Source organism: Oryzias melastigma, linkage group LG15, assembly GCF_002922805.2.
Source record: "Oryzias melastigma strain HK-1 linkage group LG15, ASM292280v2, whole genome shotgun sequence".
Classification (NCBI taxonomy): domain Eukaryota; kingdom Metazoa; phylum Chordata; class Actinopteri; order Beloniformes; family Adrianichthyidae; genus Oryzias; species Oryzias melastigma.
Genome location: NC_050526.1, coordinates 20,433,417 through 20,460,733, shown reverse-complemented (window position 1 = coordinate 20,460,733; position 27,317 = coordinate 20,433,417). Strand labels below are relative to the sequence as shown.

The 27,317-nt window shown below is 36.9% G+C and overlaps 1 protein-coding gene across 23 annotated transcripts in view; it reads left to right on the top strand.

Moving 5' to 3' along the window:
* The window catches only part of kcnma1a (potassium large conductance calcium-activated channel, subfamily M, alpha member 1a), a 174,463-nt gene that overhangs the window by 61,551 nt on the left and 85,595 nt on the right, over positions 1-27,317 (top strand). For all 23 annotated transcript variants that reach the window (XM_036215390.1, XM_024296601.2, XM_036215391.1 and 20 more), the window contains exon 3: positions 22,451-22,512. In XM_036215390.1, coding sequence (XP_036071283.1) covers positions 22,451-22,512 — 62 coding nt within the window. The remainder of the gene's footprint in view (positions 1-22,450; positions 22,513-27,317) is intronic.

Below are 27,317 nucleotides of genomic sequence, written 5' to 3'. Positions count from 1 at the left end.
AAGAAGCTGGTGATTAACGTGCCAAGACAAACCTGCAGGGAAGTGAGGGGAGGAAACCATGAAATACAGGAAAAGGAGGGAAAGCAACAATAAGACACAGGTGAAACCATTAAGGAGGAGTGGTGATCTACCCAGGTTAAAACACATGACTAATATATGCATATATATGTGTTTTACGTTGACCTTTCATGAGAAATGGTTGGGAGATATTAAGATCCTTGCTAAATGACATAAAAACGAATAAAACAAAGACCAACACCCTAGTGGTGGAGGGAGGGTTAGCCCTTAAAATAACTATTTTGGATAATCCTACCACTTTACAAGCCCCAACAATTGGAGGGGTAGGGGAAGAATTCGGTCTAAATGACAAAATGTCCTATTTTTGTGTTAACTTTGGGGGTTTTGAATTTTGGGAAAGAGGAAAAATAGACTTCAGTCAAAGACAGTGGATGGTTGAGAAGGCTGGAACTGCATTCAGCTCACACCGCCAACACATACTCACATCCCCCATCAGCAGAGGGTGGACATACAGACCAGGTCCACCTATCACCCACTTCCCACAATCCCATGAAGACTTGGACATCCTCATATTGGGCTGGTGCATCATGACAGCCAATAATTTATTTTTATTCAAAATTTTCTTTTTTTTTTTTAGTGTGGCACATCTCAACCTGTAAAGCAGGATAAGAAGTGTTTGTTTACACAAAGTACAGCTCGGAAAATCATGTACGATGCAGAATACCTCTGAAGCAGCACTAAATACAGCCGCATCATCTGCATAATGGTGATATGACCTGCAGTTGGCTTCAATGGTATTGCCATTTCCCTGGAGTGGGCCTGGCATCGAGGCCGTGTCCTTGCGGGGGCTGATAAAGTATGACATTATTAGCGCGCACCATTTTCTTGGTAGAGGCTTTATACAGTGCATGTCTTTTGCTGCATGAAGCAGAGGCTGCCTCCTCTTCTGTCACACATACATTAGCAGGTCTGAGTCACACAGAGTGAGAGTGGGAGTGAAGGGATCAGAGGAGATGGGGATGACTGCTTCACAACCTTTGTTTTTCATGGTGGACAGGTTATTACTGCAGAAGCATTGGTTGTGGAAGATGGATGATTTTTTTTTTTTTTTTTTTTGCGCTCTTCTTAAAAACTGACCCAGAAGGCAATAAAAGGGAACAACCACACAATGTCTTCAGTGACAAAAACACCTTTCTTCATTGAGCAGGTGATGCACCCCCGTGCTAGAAAAATATTCACAATTGTTTGGAAAATACTGCCGCCGTATTTGTGCTTCTAATTGCTTATCAGAGGAGTCAGCGCAGTAGGGACCATCTGCTAAGCCAGGTTTCAGATCCGTTTACCCCCACTGGGATTCTGTTTCCTGGGATGGGACAACCACACTGTGTCCCTAAAACACATCACCTCTAGCAGCTTGTCACTTACTGCTCACAGTTTCCATGAGATCATTGGGGGGTGATTGCAGTTGATGTAAGAGGCAAAGGAAAGAGAAGATCCAGGAGGATTACTCAGTGAGATATGGAGGGACTACGATAAAGATTTCTCAATATACTTTGAAGACAGGCCATCGTTCTACCTAAATACTCTTAATTAGATTTAATCATCTATCAACTATTAATCTAAGATATTTAACAAGGTTAAGTCTTTCATGTGAGTACATTGAAAGAACAAAAGCTATTTTTTTTTTACCAATTCCTATTAGGAGTGATGACAAAGTGCTAATTAAACAGTTTGTTGAACTGTTTTTACCTCCAGTCCTAAATTACATAAGAATCCAGTACAAAACCTTGTTACACCAAACGACAAATTGGCTTTAATGCTTCGCTCACTTTGTCTATTCCTTTAAAGGAAGTCTGTAGTGTAATATTATGCAATATTCACCTGCGAAAACCAACTTAAGACCGTTTGATTAAATGTCTTTGTGTTACGCATTGTAGCGGGCAATAAAGAAGTCTGATCTCAAACCACAGAGCCTATTAAAGACTTTAGTGTTTCATTATGGTCTTCAGGGATTCATGTAAAAAAAAAAAAAAACTTGCTCCCAAATAGCTGTTAAACCTTTGCTTGGTCTAAATCAGCAAACCTGAAGCCCCGGACAGCTGGTACCATGCAGCAAAGAAAAAAAAAGTGTTTTATTTATGATCTGTTTTTGGAAAACCATTGGATTCTCCCACTTGACGCATGTCAGAAATCCATCCTCTACTTTTTTAAAGCAGCTGCGCCAACCTTCAAGCTAGCAAAGACAACAAAAAACAAACGTATTTGGAATGCTTGTTTTTGCAGAAAAGAGTCAGTGAGGAAACGAAGAGCCTTTGACTTTATAATGAAAGTAAAAATAGAAGTCTTTACTCCAAATATAGATTTAATGCGACTTCCGTTCCCAAACACCATAACATACTGTATAATGTTTAACAACGGGATGTCTAATTCTGCTACGATGTTGCTAATAGAGTTACTCAGATAGTAGATTTACGTTTATGATTATGGCTGTCTGAATTCCTTTCCTACTCACCACTATATAGTGCACTACATAGTGCTCTATAGTGTTCGCCATTTTGCAGAGCTGTCCAAATTTTTTTTTGTTTAAATATCTTTATGAACAATTTCAAAGACGATAGTCCAAACAACATACACAAGTGATGCGAGCAGGGAGAAAATAATAATAATAAAATAAAATAAAAAATAAAATAAGAATAAAAGTAAAAATAAATAAATAAGAAGAAACTAGAGATTTTCCAGAAGTTTAATACATTTTCAAGTTTGACAGCAATTTTGGTTTTGAACATGTTTAACACATGAGAAAAACATTTGTAGTTCCCCACGAAAGACACAAAGTTTTGGTGTGGGTTTTAAAAACTTGCTTTTATGTATAAAAAAAATGACCAAATATTATTGTTATGTTAATTATTATACTGTACAATTTATTTTTATAGTCAAACCAAAAAAATATATTTTTTTTAAGCTCAGGGTGTGCAGAAATTTAGTGAACCAATAAAACAAATCCTCCCAAAAAGTTGAGGTAATCATGAAATAAATGTTCTGTTATTTTGATGTCCAAATCTACAATTCTGAAAATTGAGTGCCCTAGAAATTTCCCAGAGATAACAAAAAATAGTGTGCATCCATGCTCACTACATAGACCACAATGCATTGCGGTCGAGCATTTTTTGCAAAAAAATGAAAAAATAACATTTAATTTTTTAATAAAACCTCCACATTTTCATGGTGACATCATGTCTGGCGTTTTAAAAAAAGAAGGAAAAGTAGTGAGCACGGTGTCCGAAATGCTTTTAAAATACAGGGCACTATATAATCTCACACATTCTTGTTTTTTAGTTGGTAGGGATTAGGGTGGGAATTCGGAAATGTAGAAAATACCAGTTTGGTACTTTTTTTTGTATTTATTTGACGCACCTTAAATGTCAGATGTTGCTGACGTCTAATATTTTAGCTTTTACTTTGACAGCTAAGAGTTATAAGGGGGAATCTTTATCACATTTCAATGGTTCAATGGTTCAATAGGATGAAAATAAAAATTACCCTCAAAAGTTAAGAAAAACTGGAAGCTAAAATTAACAAAAAGCCTTGTATATTGCCATAGATTAACTTGGAGATCAAATATGACAGGTCTTTAATAGGTTTTTGTACATGTAGAATATACTGGAGACAATAATTAGCCTAGTCTTTACTTTATAAGTTAAATCCAATATCTGGAGTGCTCATTTTATTTGTTTCCAAATTGATGACACATTTGGTTTTATTGCAGTGTAAAGCATGCTCTTTCCATCTGCAGAATGCAGCGTCAGCTCAGCTTCCCTTGACTTTCAGGTCAATACATGCGCATCACTTTATCGTTTTGAAAATGAGAACGGAAGACGACTCTAACATTTTTACACCACTAATATATCTACCGGTACTGTGTGTTTGCTTTTTATTTACTTGCATCTTTGCAAGTTTGTAACAAGCAGTCGGATGCATAATTTGCAACAATGGGCATCTAAGGGTTAATAAAAGCTGTTAAATAATCTTCAAAGTGTTTTCTTTGTCGTCTTACTTTCTACTCTGCACCCAATTTGCATGTATTTGGTTCCTCTATGGTTCTGAACTGCCACAGACACATGTCTGTAAAATTACCCAGCATTCTTGTATTTTTATCTTTTCAGTATCTTTAGTGTCTGGCGTTCCATTTATTCTTTCATGTTTCTCGGCTGTTCTACCTTTTGCATGTTTCAGACTGTTAAGTCTGCCTCACTGACTCCCAGCTCATGCCCGACCTCTCCTCTGTTAAATAATTTCTGCTTACCGATCTTGAACTTGAGTTGATTTTTAAAGAACGCTTTTGAGTTTCTTGCTGGTGTCTTTCCAGGAGGCAGCAGGTCTTATTTAGCTCCGTTTATATTTCCTGTCGTCATTTTTCTCATAATATAACATTTTATGGATCTGCTGTGCTTTTGGAACACCTGTGGGACATATCTGAAGCATTTATTTTATAATCTAGATCAGGGGTCTACAACTTGCGGCTCCAGAGCCACATGTGGCTCTTTTATCTCTCCATGGTGGCTCTCTGGCTCAAGAAAAACAAAATAGTAATTTTCCAAAATTTGGAGATAAGCTATTATTTTAGCAACATGCTAACATTTTTGGCTAATTTGCTATCTACAGGGGTTTTTAGGCTACTTTAAAGTTTAGCTTCTATTTTTGCAACAGACATTTTTGACTAATTTCGTTTACCGAGGAATTTTATGCTAATTTGAGGTATAGCTAATAATTTAGCAACATTCAGATGCTTTTCGGCTAATTTGTTTATTTTGGTTGGACGAAGTTTATTTGGGATAATTTCGAATTTAGGCTTCTATTTTTGAACCAGGCTGAATTTTTAAAATAATTTAGTTTACTGAGGAATTTTAAGCCTTTTAAGAGTTCAGCTAGTAATTGAGCAATGAGCTAACTTTTTTTTTTTGGCTAATTTGGTCTCTAATGAAATGTTTTATGCTAAATTGGAGTTAAGCTTAAAGCTAAAATTTTTGGATAATTTGTTATCTACTATAGTTTTTAGGCTAATTTTGAGTTTACCTTTTATTTTAGCAACAGGCTCACATTTTTGGCTGATTTAATTTACTGAGGAATTTTATGCTAATTTGGAGTTCAGTTAGTAATTAGGCAACAAGCTATTTTTTTTTCGCTAATTTGGCCTCTACTAAAGGTAAAAGGTAAAAATGTAAAAAAAAAAACATTTTGAGAAATGCTGGTTTCTTTTTATATTTTTGCTTTTGTTTGTGCTAAAAAAATTGACAGAATTCATATTTATTATAAAAAAATAGATGGCCATGAATGCAAATCCAGATTTCCTAAATCCTAAAGGAAGACTATACGGCTCCTACTAGGTTATGATCAGTAGAAAACAAACCCAAACAACTCTTTTACTGTTAAAGGTTGCCGACCCCTGGTCTAGATGTTGCTCTTAATCGCATAAATAAATGATTTAATTTATCTTCTCTTTTACTCTGATTAATTACCACGATAAATAACAAAAATAAAAATCTTCATTTGTTAATGTTAATAAAGTTTCAGATTCTAGAACACAAAAAAATCAATGTTTCTTTAAACTGTAAACTTCTAAAGTCTTCAATGAGAGTCTTTTTGAATAATAAATGTGGATATGGATTTTCAATGATGTCTTCTACTGTCAGTCAAAAGTACAGACTGTCAAAATAGTTGATGATCTAAGCTGGATTTCCTTTTACTGACGGCGCACGCTGTTTAAAAATGCAGACTGTCTGCTAGTCTGAGGTGGCCGAGGTGTGAACTGCAGCTGTGTGATCGTTTCTATCCTCAGCTCCATCACAACATGGCAGTTAATGAGGCAGTTAATCATGTGCTGCAAGAGTGGACCCTGGTTTATGAGTTACTTGTGTGTGTCGTGTTCACGTAAAGATTCAGTGTTTCTAATTTCATTACACGTTGGGTTATTTCATATTTTCTGTGCCTGTACGATCTTAGTATGCAGCAGCATTAACCTTTATAGTGCACATATGTTTTTCAAGTGAATTTTATAGGAGATTTTTGGAGAAACTGGTTTTGAATTTCTTGAATTACTTTTTAATATGTTACTCAAAAGTGAGTTGTGGGTAGGACTGTTAGTAAGCCTGCACTCGTTTCCCGATATCTCTGAAGAACAATATTGAACCATTTGCTCCTGATTTACATTGATTTTAATATATAAATACTCAGAAATGTACGTCTAGGCTTAATTTTCTATATATACTTTCTTCATAATGATAGAAATGTTGCAAAATCAAACTTTTCATTGAAGTGGGTCTTTTAGACTGAAACCATATTAACAGACTTTTATATTAAGAGTCATTTCCACACAAAGACATTTTCTTTTATCTTTCTTTCAAACAAAGATAATTTGTTTATTGTATTTGTTGGTTTAATAAATTTACAAAAATTAAGAATCTCAAGGTTGGACAGGTTTTATATTGTTTCTCAACAACAAATCTGTTCTCTTGAGTGCATTTCTTATGCAGACTGAAATGAAAGAGTTTTTCTGTATTTGTTGGAGTGTGTTAACCTTTCGCTGGAAGGACTGTGGTAACACCTCACAAGGAATGTGGAATTAACAACACCTAAAGTAGAAAAGTGGAGCATAAACACACACAAATGACCATTTTTTTTCCCCAAGTGGCAAATCTATAAACCTGAAAATAAATAAACTGCAGGGCTTGGTAAGCATCACCGAAATTAAATTAAAATATATTAGCTTTAATATTGTATGGGATGTTGTGTGAGATGTTTGTGTGAGTTTGGTGAAAGCAGCTGCCGGGGTGTTTGTTGTGACACCTTTACCCCTCATGCTGATGGGTGAAGGTCACTAATGTGTTGAGATCACTCATGGCGGGTTCGGGGCGTCCGTCCTCCACCGTGACAGGACAGGAAAGCTCCTGATTGGATGTGGCAGAAAGCTAGCAGAAGCAGAATGCTTGAGATTCTGCTGCTCTTCACAAGAAGAAAAACTGAATACCAATAGAGTTTTTTTTTTATTCTGTCTCATCAGAAGCTTCTACATTTTTAGCAGGAGAAAGTGGGCTTTGACACGGATGATAAACTCCTCATTAACCTTTGGGAAATTAAACGAAACCCTGATTTAATTAGATCAAGATCATGTCACCGCTGCATCTCCTCTGAAATGAAACCAAGCGCCTTGAAAGAGAAACCACAGCGGCATATAGAAATGGTTCTACAAAAAAATAAAAAAAAATTAAAAAATGGAGACGGAATTTATGAAACATTATTCTTTGATAATTTGAATCATAGTTGATCTCTTTGTCTTGTTTCATAAAAATAATAACATTTGTAATTCAACGTCTGATGCGGCCTGGCTTTTTCCTCGGGTCGCCAAATGCAGTGTGACATGTTTCAGAGGAAGATGAAAGCTTTGCTGGAAAATTGTAATAAGCATCTCACAAAGTAATTGCTCTGCATAGACTGCAATAGAAACGCAGCTAGTGTGATAAAATTTTGATATTATTCACTTTGGCAGAAGTGATTTATGGTATGATTTAAGGTATATAATGGGACTGTGTTGCAGTAACTGCTGCCTGGGCAACTGTGGAGTGACCTGAATTTAGATTTTGGTCTTTGGACCACAGGCAGATTAGGATAACCTTTCAGTATTCACACCGTGAACTTTGCTTTCTCCCTGTTTTACAGCCTCATTTTGGGAACAATATCACATTTGTTGCCTTTAAGAATAATTATTGTATGTTTTAAAATTATAGATTGAACAAGTATTTTCTTCCAATTATTGGTTCTAACAAAAAGGACCAGATTTGGAGTAGAAAAAAATGTTTTGAGGCAACTATTTTTGGGGGATGTAGGAAAAAATCGATTTGGCGATATATCGCGATATTTTGTTGGCGATACTTGCCTAATAATGATAATTTTGTTATTATGAGACATGTAGTTTTTACTTAGCATGGGTACAGAACCGAAAATCTCTGCCACATTTTAAAATTGTTCTGGTATAGTCTTGGGATACATCACAATATGTATTGTATCACAAAACACATGCACTGATACATGTATGGTATCATGATACACGTATCGTGATACAATACATATCGCGATGCGTGTAACCCTAACCCACGAGTCTGCAACCTTCAACACTTAAAAAGCCATTCAGGTCATGTTTTTTTGGTATAACTTAAACACAAATATAAAGAAAAAATAGCAGTTTAAAAAAAAGGAAATAGTTTATAACTTTTGCTGGAGGTTTACATGACATCCTTTCAAAATAAAAGACACCCTGTACCATATTTGATGATCTTAATGCAGCAAATGTAGGTAGTGTCATGTCAGTAGTGAAAAAAAAACGCATTTTATTTTACCATTGTTGGTGCATCTTGACCATAAATTCACAATTCAGAACTAAGTGACCCATACTGTATTTTTTAGACCATGAGGAAACATTTATTTTTTTTAACAATCGGAGATTTGCTTTATAATCCGATGTTCTGTAAGTATGAATTCTGGTCGTGATTTAACTAATCTCCAACTGATTTTTGGTGTAAAAGGCTCTGATAATCTGTCAAAATGTATTAGTGCAATAGTGATGAAGCTGCGCTACTATTTTAATGTATAATAGATTTTTTTTTCTTTAACCATAAGAGCCACAACCCAATAAGTGTATCGTGATACATATCGTATTGCCTGATTCTTGCCAATAGACACCCCTACTTTTTAAATAAAATGTAATGCAAATGAACCATTTGATGAGCATTTTATTTGCTTTTCATTGAAATTACTGTCAATTTTTTGCAAAAGTTTCAACATAAACTTTCTAAAATCTCAGAGGGTTTCTCCTTCACTCTTTATTTTTCTAAAGCTTCACACGATGTCAGGAAAGAAAGAAAGAAGGTTTGATCTGATAGCAGCCGGACCGCATCTGTATTTGGAGTTCAGGGGGTCTTAGTGCTGCTGGACATCTTTTCTCTTTTTAGCGACAGCCTCGGACAAAAGCTTCTTTCAGGTTTTCCACACATGATATGTGTGTGTATTAGTCTCATGAGCACAATATCTATTTCACGCCTTGGGGGACTTTCTTCAAATTTGGCTGTGACCTCACGTCTGTCTTGTTGGCACAGATTGTCAGAAAAGACAGAGAAACTTCATTAAAGTAGACATCGATGTAGTCTTAGTCTCAAGGACGAATTAGCTAAAATGACATAGACAAAGGTTAAGAATATTGTTAGTATGTATGGCAGAATTTAACATTAATTTAATAATATTTTACATTATGTAGAGCTTAAAATATGCGATCTGTAATTTGTATGTAACTAGATCATTGATCAAAACCTTTTGTTCTAAATTATTTCAGTGTCCTTAAATGTCAGAAATCTTCTAGTACGAATAGTTTCTTGATGCTTTTAAAGTTTCACATACATTTTTTTTTCTTAGGGTGAAACTTTTCCAGCTCAAGTCCGGTCAGACGTATGTTTGTGCATCAGTGAGTCAGACATTGCATCAGCACAGACACAGTCATGGAAACTACCATAATAACCCCTCAATGCTATGTTTGAGTTTGTCTGAGCCCATAACGCCTGTAAAAACAGTGACTGTCTCCACAATCAGGCATGATTCATGTTTTTAGGCAGATTATTTTTTTAAGAAAAGCAGATTTTGACACTAAAACACACAAAAAATCTGTTTTTAGTTAGTTATTTCATTCGGTTCAGTCTCAAGTCCTTGAGGATGAAGGCTTAATCAAGGTCTTAATCTTGTTGACATTTTTATGTCATCGTGACTTCTGGTTGACCCAAACTCATGTCCCCATTTCTTGACCTAAGTGGATACTTGTGTTTTTTTTTTTTCTTTTTCTTGACTTCTATCTGTTAAAAAAGCCATATTACCTTCCATCCTCTTCTTTATTTTATTCAAAAATAAGCACAAAAAAACCATCAAAAAGTGCTTTATTATTACTATTATTATTATTTGTAATTTCAATTCAAGAAATTGACATATTGAAGGGAGAAATGAATTAAGAAAATGTGTGTCAACTATGAAGTTTGCAGCGGATATGAAACAACAAAACATCCTGGTGATGCCCCTGTTGCTATGGGAACCAGGGATGATGCTCTGCAGAGAGACGATTGCTTCCCTTTGGAATAGATCAGGGAAAAAAATGCATATCAAATTAGATATAGTTTGTAAACTGATGTGTATTTACAAGACTAATAAGTAAAAATGTTGTATTTTAACATCTATTTGTTTATTTCTTCTGACTGGATCGGAGCTTTAGTGTTTTTTCATGGCTTTTCGTTTTTGTACTGCAACTAATTAAATTCAGTCATAATTTATGTAGAAAATCAACACAAACTTTATCAGGAATGTTTTCCATTTACTATAAATTATGGGTTTGTTTTGTTTGGTTTAAATGTGACTTTGAAAAACGGGCTGACTGAGAATCAAATTTATGCGCCTGTGTCATCCATCAAGTAAAAAGGATATTTAATCCAGTCTTCTGGGCTGCAGCACTCAGAGCATCCACATGGATTCATCATTAATCACATTAATATTGCTCCCAGTTAGCATCAGTGCAACACATGGATAGTCACATTTTACTAAAAATAATGCCACCCTCCAGCATCCATGAATATGCATAATTGATATGATGTTAACGCAACGCTGTGGCAGCAAATTTTCTTAAATTAGATTTAGGATTCTGCAGGAAAACTGTAGTTTTACCAAATGTGTTTAATGACTATCAGGTGGAAAATGATTAAGGTGGGTCTCAACTGCTGTCAGCAGCTCTTTGCAGTCCCGTCACGCGCCCTCTCTCATCATCTATCTGCTGACACGATGTTAGCGGGGGTCCTTCCTCCTGTCTCACGGACAAACGTGCACACAAAGGTATGACGGCTCACACACAGGAAGAAGGTGGAGATGTGTGCGCAGACGCAGACTTGCCGTGGCATTTAAGCCCTGGCTGCGCCTTAGAAGACATGCTCTAATATTCTCCATTCCTGCAGCCTGCCTCCTCGTCGGCAGCGCTCCCTTGCTCTCATTCTGTCTCTGCCACAAGCCATTTTCTACCACATCTTAATGCTCCGCATGTCCCGCAGGGGGTGAGGGGCTCTCTCCAATTTTCTTTCATCATTCCGTCTCCTGCCATCATCACCTTCACTTTTTTTTTCCCCCAGTTTTTTTCTTCCTCCTATCCTTTCCTTCCTTCCGTCCCCTTTCTCAAGGTCGTGGCCACGCTGTTCCTCGAAAAGCCTGCCATTAGACAGATGATGCTGGTGCAGTCTGCCCTTGCACTGTCTGGATGCCTCACATATTACAGATTACCCCTAGTATGGTTTCATTTAGATGTTATATATAAATATAATTTCAGGGAGACTGTTGTGCTTTCTTATTCATACATTGTGTCATCGAGACGCTTTCATGTAGTTATTTTTTTTCGACACGTTGTCCTTTGCACATGCCACAGACCCCCCAACGCTCCCCACTTCATCTCCCGCTGACAGATGCTCATTTTAGAAGCTGTCAGACCTGAGAGGCTTTCCTTCATAATGACCCCCTTCCCACTTGCTCCCCTGTCAATCGCCGTTTCTGTTGCTAGGTGCAACAGTATTTGGGCATCTGTTTGTCAAAGGCCAGGAAGGTTAAATGAAGCCATTTCACACGGGACAGAAACATCCTGTTTGGATTTATGAGGCTATTTCTTATCAGGTGGGAGAAAAACAAATTATTTTCAGTCTTATCTGGGAGTTGTGTGAGATGAAATCATTTTGAGTTGCTTTATTCTCCAGATTTGGAAGCATATAACGGTAAACCAGAATCCTCAAAGCCTCTATGTATGGCCTTAAAATATTTTTTATATAGTTTTAAACCTGAAAATTGGATTTTGTCATCAAAATTTTAAGAAATAATAAGAAATTAAATCCAGATTTGAGTTTCACGATTATTGGCTTCTCTGTCGTTCACTTCTTTTTACATACATACTTGAAAAACTTAAACTACGTGAACGCCGCCCTCGCCAATGAACGTTCAAGTGGTCACACCAATGAAAAGTCTATCTATATGCCTACATTTCTTCAATATTCACTACTTAGTCCACTATATAGAGCGTTCGCCATTTTGTGGTGCTGTCCAAATTTACAAATCCAAAATTAAGTGCACTAGAAATTTCCCACAAGTCCTTGCGAAATGTTAACAAATATGCAAAGCTACAACTCCAGCTGTTATGCTTAGAGACATCATTCTCTCGCGCAAAATAGCCGGCCGGTCCAAAGCCTCCTCTGGAGTGCACACCATCAACGGATGACATAAAAGCCAGCGCAGTAATAAGCAACCAGAATAAATTGTAAACACATCAACATTCGGCATAACCCACCTATCTCAATCGGAAGGAAATCTGTCTGATCAGGTCATATTCCGATATTCCGATTGGTGTATTTATGTGACACATTATTGTTCTGATCAGGCGACATTAGATTACATTTACAAAGTACTTAAAACCTTTTTAATGTTACCAAAATAGCCCAAATCAAAGCTACAACTACAAAAAGAAAAGCTATTTTTATTCATATGCTTTGTGAATATTCACAGTTTTGCTGCACAGCATATCCTTTTTAAGGATGCATGACAGAGGGGATTTTTGAAGGACAGGTGGATGTGCTCCCACTAGTCCTTCGTTCACCTGGCCCTTTTCCCAGAGAAAGCGACTCCTATGACCTTGAGCACTAACACAAACAGAGCTGGCTGTGGGGAAATCGGCCAGCAGAGGATATGATCAGAGAAGAAGAGACAGGACTCTGTTGCTGTGTGCATCACGGACAGCCTCAAGTCTTTTCCCTCTTCCACACCAACCTGACAAATCAGATATAAAAACTGAGTTATCTTAAAAATAAGCTTGCACATATAGCATCCACTGAAAAGAAATCAAGCTGACAGATGAGATGTATCAAGTGAACAGGCCTCTGAGACCCCAACACAGGGAATATTAAATACAAAAAAATGTATAACATTTTAGAAGTGATGTCAAAGAGGCGGATTGTGTTCTGACTTCCAGTCGGTCTTAGATTTGACTCGCTCCCAGCAGATTTTAGAACTGATTCATTTATTTTGTCATCAACATAAACACAAGACGATGACAAAAATGTCAAGGTTTTCAACAGCTTTTTCCCTTATATTTCATCATTTAAAACTATTAATTGTAACATTAAAGGACTAGGGGTCCAATCATTGGTTAGGCTGATTATCAGTCCCAATATTTATCCTTTTAACATATATTGGGACGGTTTTTAACTGGTTATTTTAGCTCAGATGCAGCCCACAGCTCAATCTGAATAGTTCTGCAAACTGCACATTCAGTCCTCTACTAATTGACTGTATATGAAAACTGGACTGAGTGACCCCTCCCCCCTCGTGTTCCAATCAGGAAGTACCCAAAATCCCAAAAAGCTGAAATCTTATAGACTCCTATTGGTAAATAAATAGCTATTACTCCGTCAATACATTTGTCAGAATTACAATTCATGCTCTGCTAACTATTTTTTTACATATTCATTCTAATCTTAATTTTTAATTATATATTCCCTGTAGCGCAGGTTATTCATAAACGGATCAATCGGATATTTTACTTCAAACATTTGAATGATTTGATTGACAGGTGTTCCGTAGCTTGCTTTTAGAGAAAGGGGTGTGGCCTTTTAGCATGCCCACTCCTGATTGGAAAGAGTGGTTACCATATAAACATAGACTAAAAACGACTTTAGGCCAATCACAGCTTACTGAGGACATCTGGTTCCAAAATTAAACTGACTTAATTTGGTCGGAACAGGAAATAACTCATTTTTATGGGAGGGTGATGTCGATCTGTCCAGTTCTCATGTACAGTCAACACTAGCTGCTAGGGCTGTCGCAAGGTTTTTAATGCCGTTAATTGCACATATAAAATGAAAGTACTGAGATAAAAAAAAAGCTAAGCAAACAAAAACAAAAACAGCTGCTCTGTATGCTAGCATTACTATGGCCCCTCCCTTCTCTGCTCAATGCTCCAAATATCAGTTATCAGCCTATCTGACTACTGATAATCAGTATCAACAATAAAGACACTGCTTTTGTTTCCTTTATGCCATAAAAAGTATCTAAAACAGTTTTGTAAAGAAGTCTGATTGTGCCAGGATGACTATAGCTGCTTTAGTGTGAATTGATATGCTTGTGGGGGAATTTCTTCTCTCACTCGGTGTGGGTCTGTGTGCAGAGTGTCACTTGAATACAGAGTGTTTTTTTCCGAAGGAATGTCAAATCCTATGTACATCTGGGTAGCTGTTGAGCGCCCCCTGCCATTTGGGCCCAAGGGAAAAAGGGGAGAACAAGGTGTGTTCTGCAATATGGATGTGTGCCATCAAAGTTTAATGGAGGCTTCATTTCTTGACGCCACATAAAGGCTGATATCTGGTGCGCTAGCATGTGATTGTGTTTTGGGTCAAAGTCTGCATTAACATTGTGGTTTGTGAATGACGGCACTTGATTTGAAAGCAAACGCCTCCGATCGATGCTCTGCAGTGCAATGTGACAAGATGGTAAATGAGGAAAAGCGGCATTTTGGTATTTTACGGTCAAATAAATTGATTTAAAAAAAACTGCTGGATTTGTGAATGAATATTTACTGAAAGCAGCTGTTGTTTGCCTCAAATCTACTTATAGACTTCATACTGTACATTTGCAGATTAAAAAACAGAAGCAATGGTTTAGCAGAGCTTTTTCTCTGCTGTGGATGTCTGAAATCCTCTCTGGCTGAGGCATCAATCAGACATTTTGGAGCACAGATTAATGAACAAGTTTATTCTAATGTTACAGAGTACCACCGACAGCCATTTTTGACATCCCACTAAAGATAGACTTATTTTAATTTAAAGCTTTCTGTTTCAGTTTTAACCGTTTATTGAGTCAGTATAACTGATTCCCAAATTGCCATTTGTTCTAATTTGGGATTAATTAAGTCCTATAAATCTGTTAATTTAGTCCATGTTTGTTTATTTTTAGTGACTTTTTCAAACCCAAAGGTAGAATTTGATTGGTTGAGGTCTTTAATTAGAACTAAATTAGATTTTTTAACTTTTAAGTTTTTTTTTTTTTCAAACTCTCCAAATTTTTATTGGATTTAGTGGATAAAGTTTCTTATTAATCAAATCTTCTAGTCCTTATAAGCCCTCCAGAACTCTCAAATACTCAGGTTCTGCTCTCGTATCTATACTCCAGTACCCTAATCCTCATGTGTGGAATCATTTACCTGATAATTTCTGCATCTGTGGAGATCTTTTAATGTCAATCAAAGACGCATCATTTTAGCTTATCATTCACATAAATCATTAAATAAGTTATTTATTTATGTATTTATTTATATGGTATTTAATGACTTTTATGGGTTATCATTTGTACATTTTTACCTCATATATATATATATATATATATTTACTATGCTATTTTTAACCTTTCATTGTAAACTAGACCCATGAAAACAATAATTAGGCACACTAAAGAGCACATTATTTATTAAATTTGGGTTATTTTTGTGAGCTCCTTTTCTATCCGGAAGTAAGACACCTCAATCTCTGAGGCTCCGCCTTTCACTCCTTGTGGGTGCCGCCCATTTCATGACGTCATCCTAGAACCGACCTTGGTAGCTGCATTTCTCCCACAAAAACAAACAAGATGGATGTGCATATAATGCATATAAAGTAAAAGTGTTTTGTCGATCACCGCTAGCTACACAGAGAAAATTGGGCTTTTTTGTGTTAGCCTGGGGGCGGAGCCGGCAGTGTAGACTCTTCCTTGAAGGGGCTGTTCTCACTTGTCTACGGCCCAATCAGAATTCTTCCCTTCCTCTTCATTTGGTCCTCCAAACGGAGAGTTATTAAAAAACAGTGTCTAATATTTCGGACGTCACTGGCGTCACTAATGGCCAGTCCGCTAGCTTTAGCGCGGAAGTTCCAGCGCTTTAATATACACAACCACAGCGATTTTTTAACTTTAAAAAGGTCGTGCTACAACAAACAGTCATTACTTATATTTAAATGCAAACTTCTGCAGTTTACAGTCCACACACGTGAAGAAAAGCGCTTCTCAGCGCGGCGCAGTTTAGGTTCACGAGGGAGGACTTTGTACCCCTCCGCCCCGAGGGTCGGATTTAAAAAATAATATTTATGGACACACTTAAACTTAAACTTCCCCTTCAAATGGAGGAGGGGGGAGAAGTGCTAGGGAGAAGGGGAGAATTCAGATTGGGGCTTCTGCTGAGAATGCAGGTTTTTAGAGGAATATTCAGAAATCCGTGAACGGATCTAAATGCTGCTTTGGGGTTTTTTTTTTTCAGGAGGAATTAACGTTATAGCAGTTTATAGTTAAAAGAAAAGTTGATTTTGCATGATATTGGCCCGTTTTAGCCGTTCATTTTATGTTCATCTTTTGATTGTTGCTGCATTTAATTTATTGTGTTTTTTGACTTTTGATTGTTTTAACTATCTTTATATTTGCCTTTTATGTCAAGAACAGCATGTTGATGAAATGTACTCCACAAATGAAGTGATTGATTGGTTGATTGATTGATTTTTGGGTAATATTAACAACAAAAATGTCATGTGTTGACTGAAGAGCTCAAACATCAAAGCAATGTTCCTCAGCTGCCTCGAGGAAGCCATCGTACAGAGAAAGATACTTCATTCTTGAATTTTGATGATCTATTAGCATCTAAAAACTCCTCAAGTTTTTATGAATTTCAATAATGTGGCTATTTTTTCGTCCAGGGGTCTGCACTAAAGACCCATTTGGTCCCAGTTCTTACGGATCGAAATTAAGCAAGAGCTGCAAAGTTTTGCTTTAAAGATAGAAAAATACACTTTATTTATAATTTTGTGGCTATTAAGTGACATATTTTCGTTTATAAAATATAGCTTTGAAATGTTCTCCACGATTGAATTTTTCCATATATGACAAATTTAACTTATACCATTTTGACAAAAGCACATTCAAGTACCTTTCAAAATAAAACACATGTTGTGTTTAATCAGATCCTTCAGCTGCAGCAGATTTACTTTAATTAAAAATCCAAGAAACATAAGATTTTCTATTATTGACTTTCATCCTTTTTCTTCTTTTACAAGTGAATACAAACATTATATTAGTGTAAAATCCACATTATTTTAAAATCAATGCATGTAAATGCAATACGATAATGTTGCTCTGATTATAAACCACTCTGACTCTAGATTTAACATTTCAACATCATTTTAATCAGTTAGGCCTATCTGACATGTCAAAAATCTAAACAGAAATTAATTAATTAGTTAAGTTTGAAATTTTCTTCATAGCCAAAGAGCCACAATGGAGGAATAAAAGTAGCTTTGGAGCATCAGGTTGCAGATCCCTGCTTTAGTCATATTTATTGGTATGTGCCAGAAGTGAGTGGCTTTCAATCAGGCACGACGTACATTTTTTTCCCCAAGTTTTAGAGATTTGTTGTATACATTTGCACTTTCTTATTTTGACACTCCGTGACTTTTATATCTGAATCTCTGGCTCTGAAATGAAGTCTTTATTGTTATTAGTTGGCATAACCTGTCCCTGAAAGTCCTGGTTTCATGTAACAGGGTGCACTGAAAGGACAGAGGAAGTTATAACACACAATCTTAGCCTCAGAAGGCAGCCAAGTGCGAAATACAGGCTTAGTTTAAGGCCACTTCCACGGCCAAACTGTGTCGGGGTAGTGAAGTTCTTTAGACTGCCAAAGATACTGAGAGCGGCAGCCCCCTGCATGTGTTTATATGTGTTAGTTATTATGTGTTTACAATTCTAATGGTGTCATGTGAGACCTGCTACCTTTGGCCGGCTTGCACAACTGGAATTTGAAACCTGGAGGCATTAGAGTTCACTTGCATCCACAGAGTACACGCCGCTTTACACTTGTAGCCCTTCCAGTGTGACTGCTGAAGTGCTCCTCGGAAAACATCTGACAGTTACAGCTTGGCACTTTAAATATAGACGGCAAAACACCAATGAGAAACTAAACGGCTATTAAAGAGGAGATGGTCAGAAGCCGCTGCCCCGACAAGAACCAGCAACTGCAAAAACCAAAATTAACATGTTGAATGAATGAATGAATGAAATGGTTCATTTCAAGCAATCAGGAATAATAGATGAAAAAAAATAATATCACATTGAATCACAAATAGATCGCTTGAAAGGGAGTGGGAGGAAGCGAACTTATATAATCCCACCCCTACTTTAATTTTACAGTTTTGCATAGTTATGTAATCCTCAAATCTCTAATGAACTCCTGCTGCTCTGCAGAAACTATGTCCTAGAAAACAACAGTTTAATTTTTTTTAATTTCTCGCCATCCGTCCTTTAGTTTTCTGCTACACTGATTGACGAATCGCGGTTGTTAGTGACTAAATGTTTTGAAAAGTATTGAAAAAGGAAGACAGAAAGCTAGAGATAATTGTAATTTGTTGGGGTTTTTTTGTACTATTAATTTCCAGATTTATACATCAACTGCAACTCATGCCCGTTCTGATAACTTGTTCAAAACAAGTTTGTCATTGTATTGGCTTTCTTTCATGGATGGATTTTCTATTCCAATTCCATTTTTATGTTTTTAACTTGCCGTATTTTTCAGAGTTCAAGTTGTGGTCTTTTGCATAGTTTGGCCAGGAGTTTAACTTATACTCCAGAGTGATTTATACTCCGGTGCAACCTATAACTCAGGTAATTTATGTCTCCAGTAAATCCATTTAGGTGCAGCAATGTATCACTTTGGAACAAAAGAAATATTTTATGAAATGGTTTACTTCTCAGGTATTTTTATACCATATTTGGCCCCATAAGTGACCCAAGATTAGTACATGAAACTATAACTAAACCTAACCCCAATAAATAACTTCTCTAGCAGGCTGAGGGACATGGAATCAAGGTGACACTATGTAGCTTGTTCTAGTTGTGTGCTGCTAAGGGAAAATATCAAACCCCATACCCTACAAGTATCCTCCCCAGGCCCAGCTTTAGGACGAAGCTCTTGCACCCCTAATTTAGGTGAGGTCTCTGGAAGCCTGAAGAGTGTATGGATTGCACTTCGTCTGGCACCTTACCCGGGACTAATTTGCCTTGGGAGATCCTACCAGCCAGGGGGGCAAAAATAACCCCCAGGATCTCAGTGAAACTCAATCCCTTCTAACCACAGGATGAGGTGATGATTCATGGGTGTCTTTCAGTGGATGTGTTTTAGACATGTCCTGCTGGGAAAAGGACTCTCAGCAGACCCAAGGACTTACTTTGGAGGTTATATCCATCAATTGGGCCAAGAAGAGGGATGCAGTCTCTTTCAAATTTCTGCCTCCCATCACTATATTGAGCATAAAAAAAATCTCTATTTTTATATTATTGTGATAGTTTTTATTAAAAAAAACATTTTGATAAATTATTTTTTTGTGTTCCATGATTCCAAATATTTTTTTTTTTTTTAGTAAAATATATGTATTTTTAGTAACCCACAGTCATATTTTTTTTCTTAAAAAACTATGGCGATTTTTGACTAATTAATTTAAATTAATCTTTTTTTTAATTCCTTGAATATTTTATTATTTTTTCCTGTCTCAAAATCAAGAAAAAATTTCAGTACAAGAATCATATACTATTATTAATTACTAATTATTATTTTTTTAAATCTAGCAATTTGTTTTTTCTTTACTAAATTCAAAAAATAAATCTTTTGGTAACTGTATAATGTATTTTGCACAACAATATATATTTTTAATACATTTATAACCTAATAAACCATACACACTTTGGGAATTTTACGATTTACGATTAAAATACATATATTTATTTAAGGAAAATTAAACATAAAAGAGCAAACAAACATACTTGATTTTTTTTTGTCTAAAGATATCATACTTACACGGTCTCATCTATTTCTTATCACATATTATTACAACAGGATTCAACGTCAACCTTCTCCTTGTCCTTTTTGTGTGGAATACCCCTTTTGTCGTTTATCAGCAAGGTTATTCCTTCCTGTGACAAAACTGCACGTGGGACAATCTTCATCCTCCATTCAAATGCCAAACGATTAAAAATGCAATAGCATGGGGATGTTTATTTATTTCTTCAGCCACAATGCATTTGATCAATACAAAGGGGGCATCACATGAAAGCAATCAAGCTCTCATTATCAATAATGGATAGCTCCATCAGCAGGGCTTCTTTTGTGAGTTGCTCAAACGAAAGGAGGGATCTGAGAGGAACTATTATTCACCTCTTCACTGGTCAGCGGTAGGGAAGTTTACAATGACAGGGAATGTTGATGGCAATTGCTTCTTAGATTGTTTCTTCTTATTCAAAATATGGATATAGTAAAAAGTCAATAATTGATTTGATCTTTTGGCAATTTAATGCATGAGAGAATGTCAATGGAATATGGAGTAAATAATAGTGCATTTAGGCATGAAGACATGATCAAGATTATCTGCTGCAGTTCAAACTGAGCGTCAGAATGGGGAAGAAAGGTGATTAAAGTGATTTTGACGTGGTTGTCGGTGCCAGACGGGCTGGTCTGAGTATTTCAGAAACTGCTGATCTACTGGGATTTTCCCCTACAACTATCTCAAGGGCAGGGGTGTCAAACTCAATCGCACAGGGGGCCAAAATCCAAAACACACCGTAGGTCACGGGCCGAACAGGATGCACATTTAATGAACACTCTAAAACTACATTTTTAAAACTTTAAAGCTGTAACTTTTTAACATAATCATAAACTAAATATATAGCATCACCTGCGATAATGCTAGTGTGAATGCTGTAAGCTGAATTTGCCCACTGAAGATGCTAGTGCTGATAGCTGAAAATGCTGAAATAGATAGCTGAAAACGCTGAAGCTGATAGCCAGCTAAAATGTTAGCTAAATGCCAAATTAGTCTAAAAAATCAACAGCAAAAACCTTAGGCTAGCAAAAACAGCTAGCATGTTGCTTAAAAGTAGCTAAACTTCAAAACAGCCTAGAAAAGTGCAAAAAGCCTAAATGAGCCAAAACAGCTAGTGTGTAAATATTAGCCTAACTCCAAAACAGCCTAAAAACCTTTTGAAAAGCCTAAATTAGCCAAAACAGCTAGCATGTAGCTGAAATATTAGATAAACTCCAAAATAACCTAAAAAAATCTCGGTAAATGCCAAAATAATCAAAGAGCGACCAGAATGACAATTTCTAAAACCTTTGAAACTGTAACTTTTTATGAATAATAAAATGATACAAGTTGGAAATAAGAGTAAGTTAACATTGGGCCATTAATAACAATAAAATAAAATGATCTGGAGGACCGGATATAATTATCCAGAAGGCCGGATCCATCCTGCCTTGTATCAACGGTTCAGGCTGGTGGTGGTGTCATGTAGTGGAGGATTTTTTGGCACATTTTTGGCCTCTTAGTACCAACCCAACAGCCTACCCGAGTATTGTGGCTGACCTTGTCTATCCTTTTATGACCACAGTGTGCCCATTTTCTGATGGCTACTACCAGCAGGATAACGTGTAATGTCCTAAAGCTGGAATCACCTCAGACTGGTTTCTTGAAGATAACATTGAGTTACTCAAATGGCCTCCACAGTCACCACATCTCAACCCAATAGAGGGATGTGGGGGAATGGGAGATTGGCATCATGGATGTTCAGCCGACAAATCTGCAGCAAATGCGTGATGCTATCATGTCACTATGGACCAAAGTCTCTGAGGAATGTTTCCAGTACCTTGTTGAATCTCTGCTACAAAGGGTTAAAACAGTTCTGAAGGCAAAAGAGGATCCAGCCCGGTTGTAGAAAGGTGTATCTAGTAAAGTGGCCGGTAACTTTAGTTGTCTAAGATAAATCAGAATGGAGCTTGTGGCTTGCCGTAGAACTTGTACATAACACTTACAGGCTTTTTCCAATGTCTTTTTTTGTGTGTGCTTCTAGTTTACAACAATTTGAATAAAGAAATACTTAGAAATGCAACTTTAAGATTAATTTTCTTTACATGTCCTCCATCGTGAGAAAAATACCACAAGAACATGTTAAAAGTACCAAAAACACATCTTTAAATACAGGAAATTTGATTAAATATGTATCCTCACTACCGTGATAAAGTGATTCTACTGTTCTTTCATAGTTTTCTAATTGTATTGACTTGCTTCTGCCTCCATTCAAGTTACTAACTACAAAGTCGACATTCATTATTAAGGGGATGCTTTTAAAAAATGTCCTTTCACCTGCAGGGGTCAGTTGCTGCCCAGTTACCGATGCTGTAACTGCTTCATTTTTTGCATGTGAGCATAGAGCTGGATGAGCTAGAACACTTGCTTTACATGTACTTACGTATTTTCTCTCTGTCTCTCCATAGGTGGTGTTGGTCTTTGCACTGAGCATCGGAGCCCTCGGAATATACTTTATAGACTCATCAGAGTAAGTATCAAAAACACTCATGTGCATAAGTTAGGTAAAGCGGTTAGCTAAGCTGCTCTATTGATAGGAAAATATGTCACTTTGCATGTACAGCATTAATGGATATATTGACTTGCAAGCTAATGAAGTCCTTTTGGAAACACGGCAAGCTCTGCAACGCAAAAACACACATCCACACCCCCACAGAGACTTTGTGTGCACACATACCATACAAGGGCAAAACATACATATATCTTTGATTTTGTCAATGGAAAGTCTATGAGTTACCATGGAAACAGAGGTTTGTGTTGTGTATGTGCTGGAAAGCCTTCTCCCTTTGTGTGCACACTAGGAGTGTTGATGTTGTCGGTTATTTAAAATCTTGGCTGGAAGGAATCCACAAGCAGCTCTGGCATTTTTCCCTGTACTTTCATATCATCTTGACACAAACTGCCGTTTAAATTAATTGTTCGGTATTTTTTTTGAAATATCACTAGTAGAGATATTTTTGAAAGTACGTTCATAGCTTGTATAGCACAGAGACAAGGTGTATTCGTTTGAGAGGAGCAGCTAAACATATTTTATGCAGTCTAATTCCCTTTAACGGACAGCGGGTGCATTTATCACGGGAATCGCTGTTGCTACAGACACTTGAGTATGTTAACTGAATGCAAGAGGGAGCAGGGACTCATCCATCCTTCTGCTGCAGGGATTTAAACAGGCCTTTGGATTTGCAGGGGCACCGCTTCTGCAACGCACCATCCTGGCTCAGAGTGTTGAACTCCCACCTCATGTACGCTTTCATGTCTGCTAGCCATTTTTATTCAGTCATTAAGCCCAATCCGACAGTTCTGATTAAAGAGGTGGTCAAATCCCACACTTACATAAAACTGGAGCAATATTTGATTAAAAAAAGAAGAACTATGATTGCAAAATGTAATATCGGTGATATCATTCCCTTTTTTTAATATAAAGAGTTGCTTTTTCAAAACAGAAAGTAAAAGCAATCTTCAGGTAGACCGTGTGATTGGTCAACTGATCAATCAACTTTTGCCACATTTAATAGAACGGAGTACAATTAAAGAAAAAAAAGAATTAATTTGAATATATAGGAAGCATTAGACTCAAGCTAACTCAAGAAAATCATTTTTTATTTCTGTGCAATCAAAACATATTTTATAGACAATTACCATGAAATTGATTAAATTGGATTGTAAATATCAGAAATTTAGAATTTCTCAGAAAAAAAAAAGAAAAAAAAAGAAAAATGTAATACAAAATCGGTTGTGAATCAACTGATAAAGCTAAAAGTTTAGGTAGGGTTGGGGGATATAGATTTTTTTATATCACAATAAGTTTTTTTTTATACCAGGTGACAATGATTGTTTAGATTAAAATATTTATTTCCTATCATACTTTAAACATAACTGATGCAGTGAAGGAACATGATGCAACTGGCATATATATTTCGAACTAAGCTGAAAATTAAAGCAAAAGCTTTTAGAAAAACATAAATTAGCAATATTACTTTTAAAAAATATTTTTTAAAGGTGTTAATGTATTTCAAATACCACATTTTAGATTTTGGAAAATTAGCTTTTTTTATTTTTTTGTGCCATAATAACCTTTTTATCTTTAAATTTCTCCTTAAAAAATTGAAGATTTATCGATGAAAGTACAAATATTTGTACTTTTCCATCATCTTTCCTTTCCTTTTTGTGTAGGATGTATTTTTAAAGTAACAAGTAGCTTCTAAAGTTTGTCTTTGCTGTCAACTAAACTCTGTAAAGTGTGAAATTGTGTTTCTGTTCTCGTGTCTAAGGCCAAGAGATGCTGTATGATAATCCCACGAGAAGTAAATCTAAACTGCAATCCAATTTGTTCAGTCTTATCTCTTAGAAGCAGCAGATACATTTTTTTAGGCCTTAATTTTCTCACCAGTTTTTACCTCAGGATAAAAATCCTCCTCTGCATTTTTTTTTTATCTTTATTTTTATCTATTCTGCAGTTCTTGTGTTTTTGCCCCGTTTGCCCCTGGCGCTTTTATCGAAGCAGAAGTTCGAATCGAGACACACATTGAAACTAAAAACATGACTTATTTGGAACTAAAATGTGCCGCTGGATACACTACAGTAGTTTGAAAGTGATGACTTGGTTGACCCAATTACAAGAGATGTGATTTTTAAATAAGAGCACGATTCAATAAATAAACGAACATGGAAAACATAAAGTAAGATCTTATAAACTGGAAACTTAATATTACATAACAAAATGAGTAAAGACAGTGTGATCAGGCTTTAAGAAAATATTGGTTCTAAATATACAGAAGGTCATAAACAAAGCAGCTTTGAATGAGAACTAAAGTCTGGTAGGACTGTGAACACAAATGAAGAAAAACACCGAACAATTACAAGCAAAGCTGAAGAAAACTACGGCTGAAAAAGCTGAGAAATACACCAATACTCACCAAAATGACTCTTAACCCTTTCGCAGTGGAGACACATACTCTGACATACTGTAACTCTTCGACAGTTCGTGCAATCCGCTGATTCTTACATGGAGAAAATCTGAATTTTAATTTGCTCGGGAATTCCTCCGTCTGAATACGGTCTGTACAAGGAGCGGAAATACTGGACCAAATCGGCCATCGTAGCCAGTCTTTAGCGGATAAATGTGAAGCAGCGATGCAGCCGCAGCTAATTAAAATGTGGTTGCAAAATGGAGGTTCATTAAAGCAACTTTTAACATGATACTCATTGCTTCTCACACAGTTTTCTCAACAATCTATATGTCACAAACACTACCATATCTTGTAGGCGTAGCGTCATCAGTAACTGCCTTGCAGCATGCCTCCACTAGACCAAAGCAGCAGTAAAAGGTGTTGAACGTGGCTTTCATACAGACGTTCAAAATTGGTCCACGAAATAAAAAGTTTGAACAAGTGAACAATTTACGTTCTCGTTTTGTTTTGACCCCCTCCCCCCCCTGGAACTGCTGGCCAATGACTGAAGAGATCTTTAGCCACGTGGTTTTGTTTACAAGCTTTGATAGTCTGCTTGACTGCAGTCTGAACACAGACCAAATGCAAAGTTTGGGACTCTGTCCGTAAAAAATCTTTTTCCCATTCTGAATACACCCTTAGAAATCAAGGAGAGACGATTTAATGGTCACTGCTTTAACGGTAGAAATTAGTCAGTATAATAATGATGCTATTTATTATCAATTATTGTGGTTGAAAGATCCAGAAATGTAGCCACGAGAGGGCCAAAGCCAAGATCTTATTCTGCTGGTCCCCAGCCCAGATAAATACAGATGGTTGTGCTATGAAGGTAGGGCTGGGCGATATGGACATTTTTATATCCCGTTTTTATATAGTTTTCCATATCTTGCGATGACGATATATATCACAATATAAAACAAATTAGTCCTTTAGTGCAGTGGTAGGGCAGTCGACTCCTGATCGGAAGATTGTGAGTTCGCCTTGCCCGCCCATGTGTCCTTTGGCACTAAACATCTGGTGGAAGGTTGGCACCAGTGTTCGGCAGCGGAGCCACCATCACTGTGTGAACATGAGTGTGAATGGGTGAATGGGTCTGTAACTGTAAAGTGCTTTGGGCCTTCGAGGAAGGTAGAAAAGCACTATACAAGTATACGCCATATACCATTTGTCAAATTGAATACTGTGGCTCACAAGAGAAACATGCTTTTAACTGAGAATTGTTAATTTTGGACCTTTCAAAATAAAAGTCTATCGCGATAAGTGCCGTTTTATCGCCCAGCCCTACATGAAGAGCATACAATGTCAAATCTTTGGCAAACAAAACACGTGAATCAGACTTATGATATCCATACTGGCTCAGTTGAGGCCCGGGTCAGCTGGTGTTAAAGTAGAGAAAGCTGAGTCGCTATGGCGACCCCTGACGGGACAAACCTTAAGGACAAGAAGATGGTAGAAGCATCCTAACTTTATCATTCAGGCTCATGTGTTTTTGTTTTTTATTTAGCATTGAAATCTTGCTGGGGTTTTTTTTTATTTTTTTATGGCTATTGGCTGAAATAAAGGTCATTCTAAAGCTATTTCTGAGAAAGGCATCACCAGTGGGAGGGATTGGGCTCTGGTCTCTGTGGAAATGGTGAGTAAAGACATTTGGTGGAATAAGTGCATGTGGGTTGGATCCTTGGAGGTTGGAGCTGCCGGATGGACTATTATGTCTATTTCAGCAATACAGCTTAGTCCCTTGGGGCGAGGGAACACATTCACACGAATATACCTTTTCTGCAGGGCCGGCATCGGTCTCCCAGGAGGTGTTTGTTTCCACCTGTATGAGGGTGGGCTTTTCCTGATAATAGGAAACTCCCCTAGTTGGGCGCAGAGATCCCAGTAATTGACTTGGCAACCATGTTTTTTGCTTTTTTTTTATTTATATATGTCTTCAATCAGTTTATTTTAAAGTGAACTCAAAAAACTCCTGCAGTGCAGCTCACTTTGGCTCAAACTCGAGCTATTTAGGTAAGGTTGTCAATGAGAGGAGACTGTGTCCTCTCCCACCCACATCTGAATCAGCTTTAATACTTCATCCTTTTCTTTTTCCTTCTCCCATAGAAAAAAAGAGGAATGTAGGACAAAGTCTCAGCAGGCTTCTCTTGAAGGGATGCCTTTGTTCCTGCTCCACTTGTGTTTCTATTCTCTCCTCTCTCCACCTCACCTTGCCACACAGCCAGGCAGACTTGTGTGTGCACACTCCTGCACAGTCACGTTAACTTGCAGAAGGACACAAGAACACAAACTTTTGCTTGTAAACTCATAATTTGTGGGCAGTAAACGG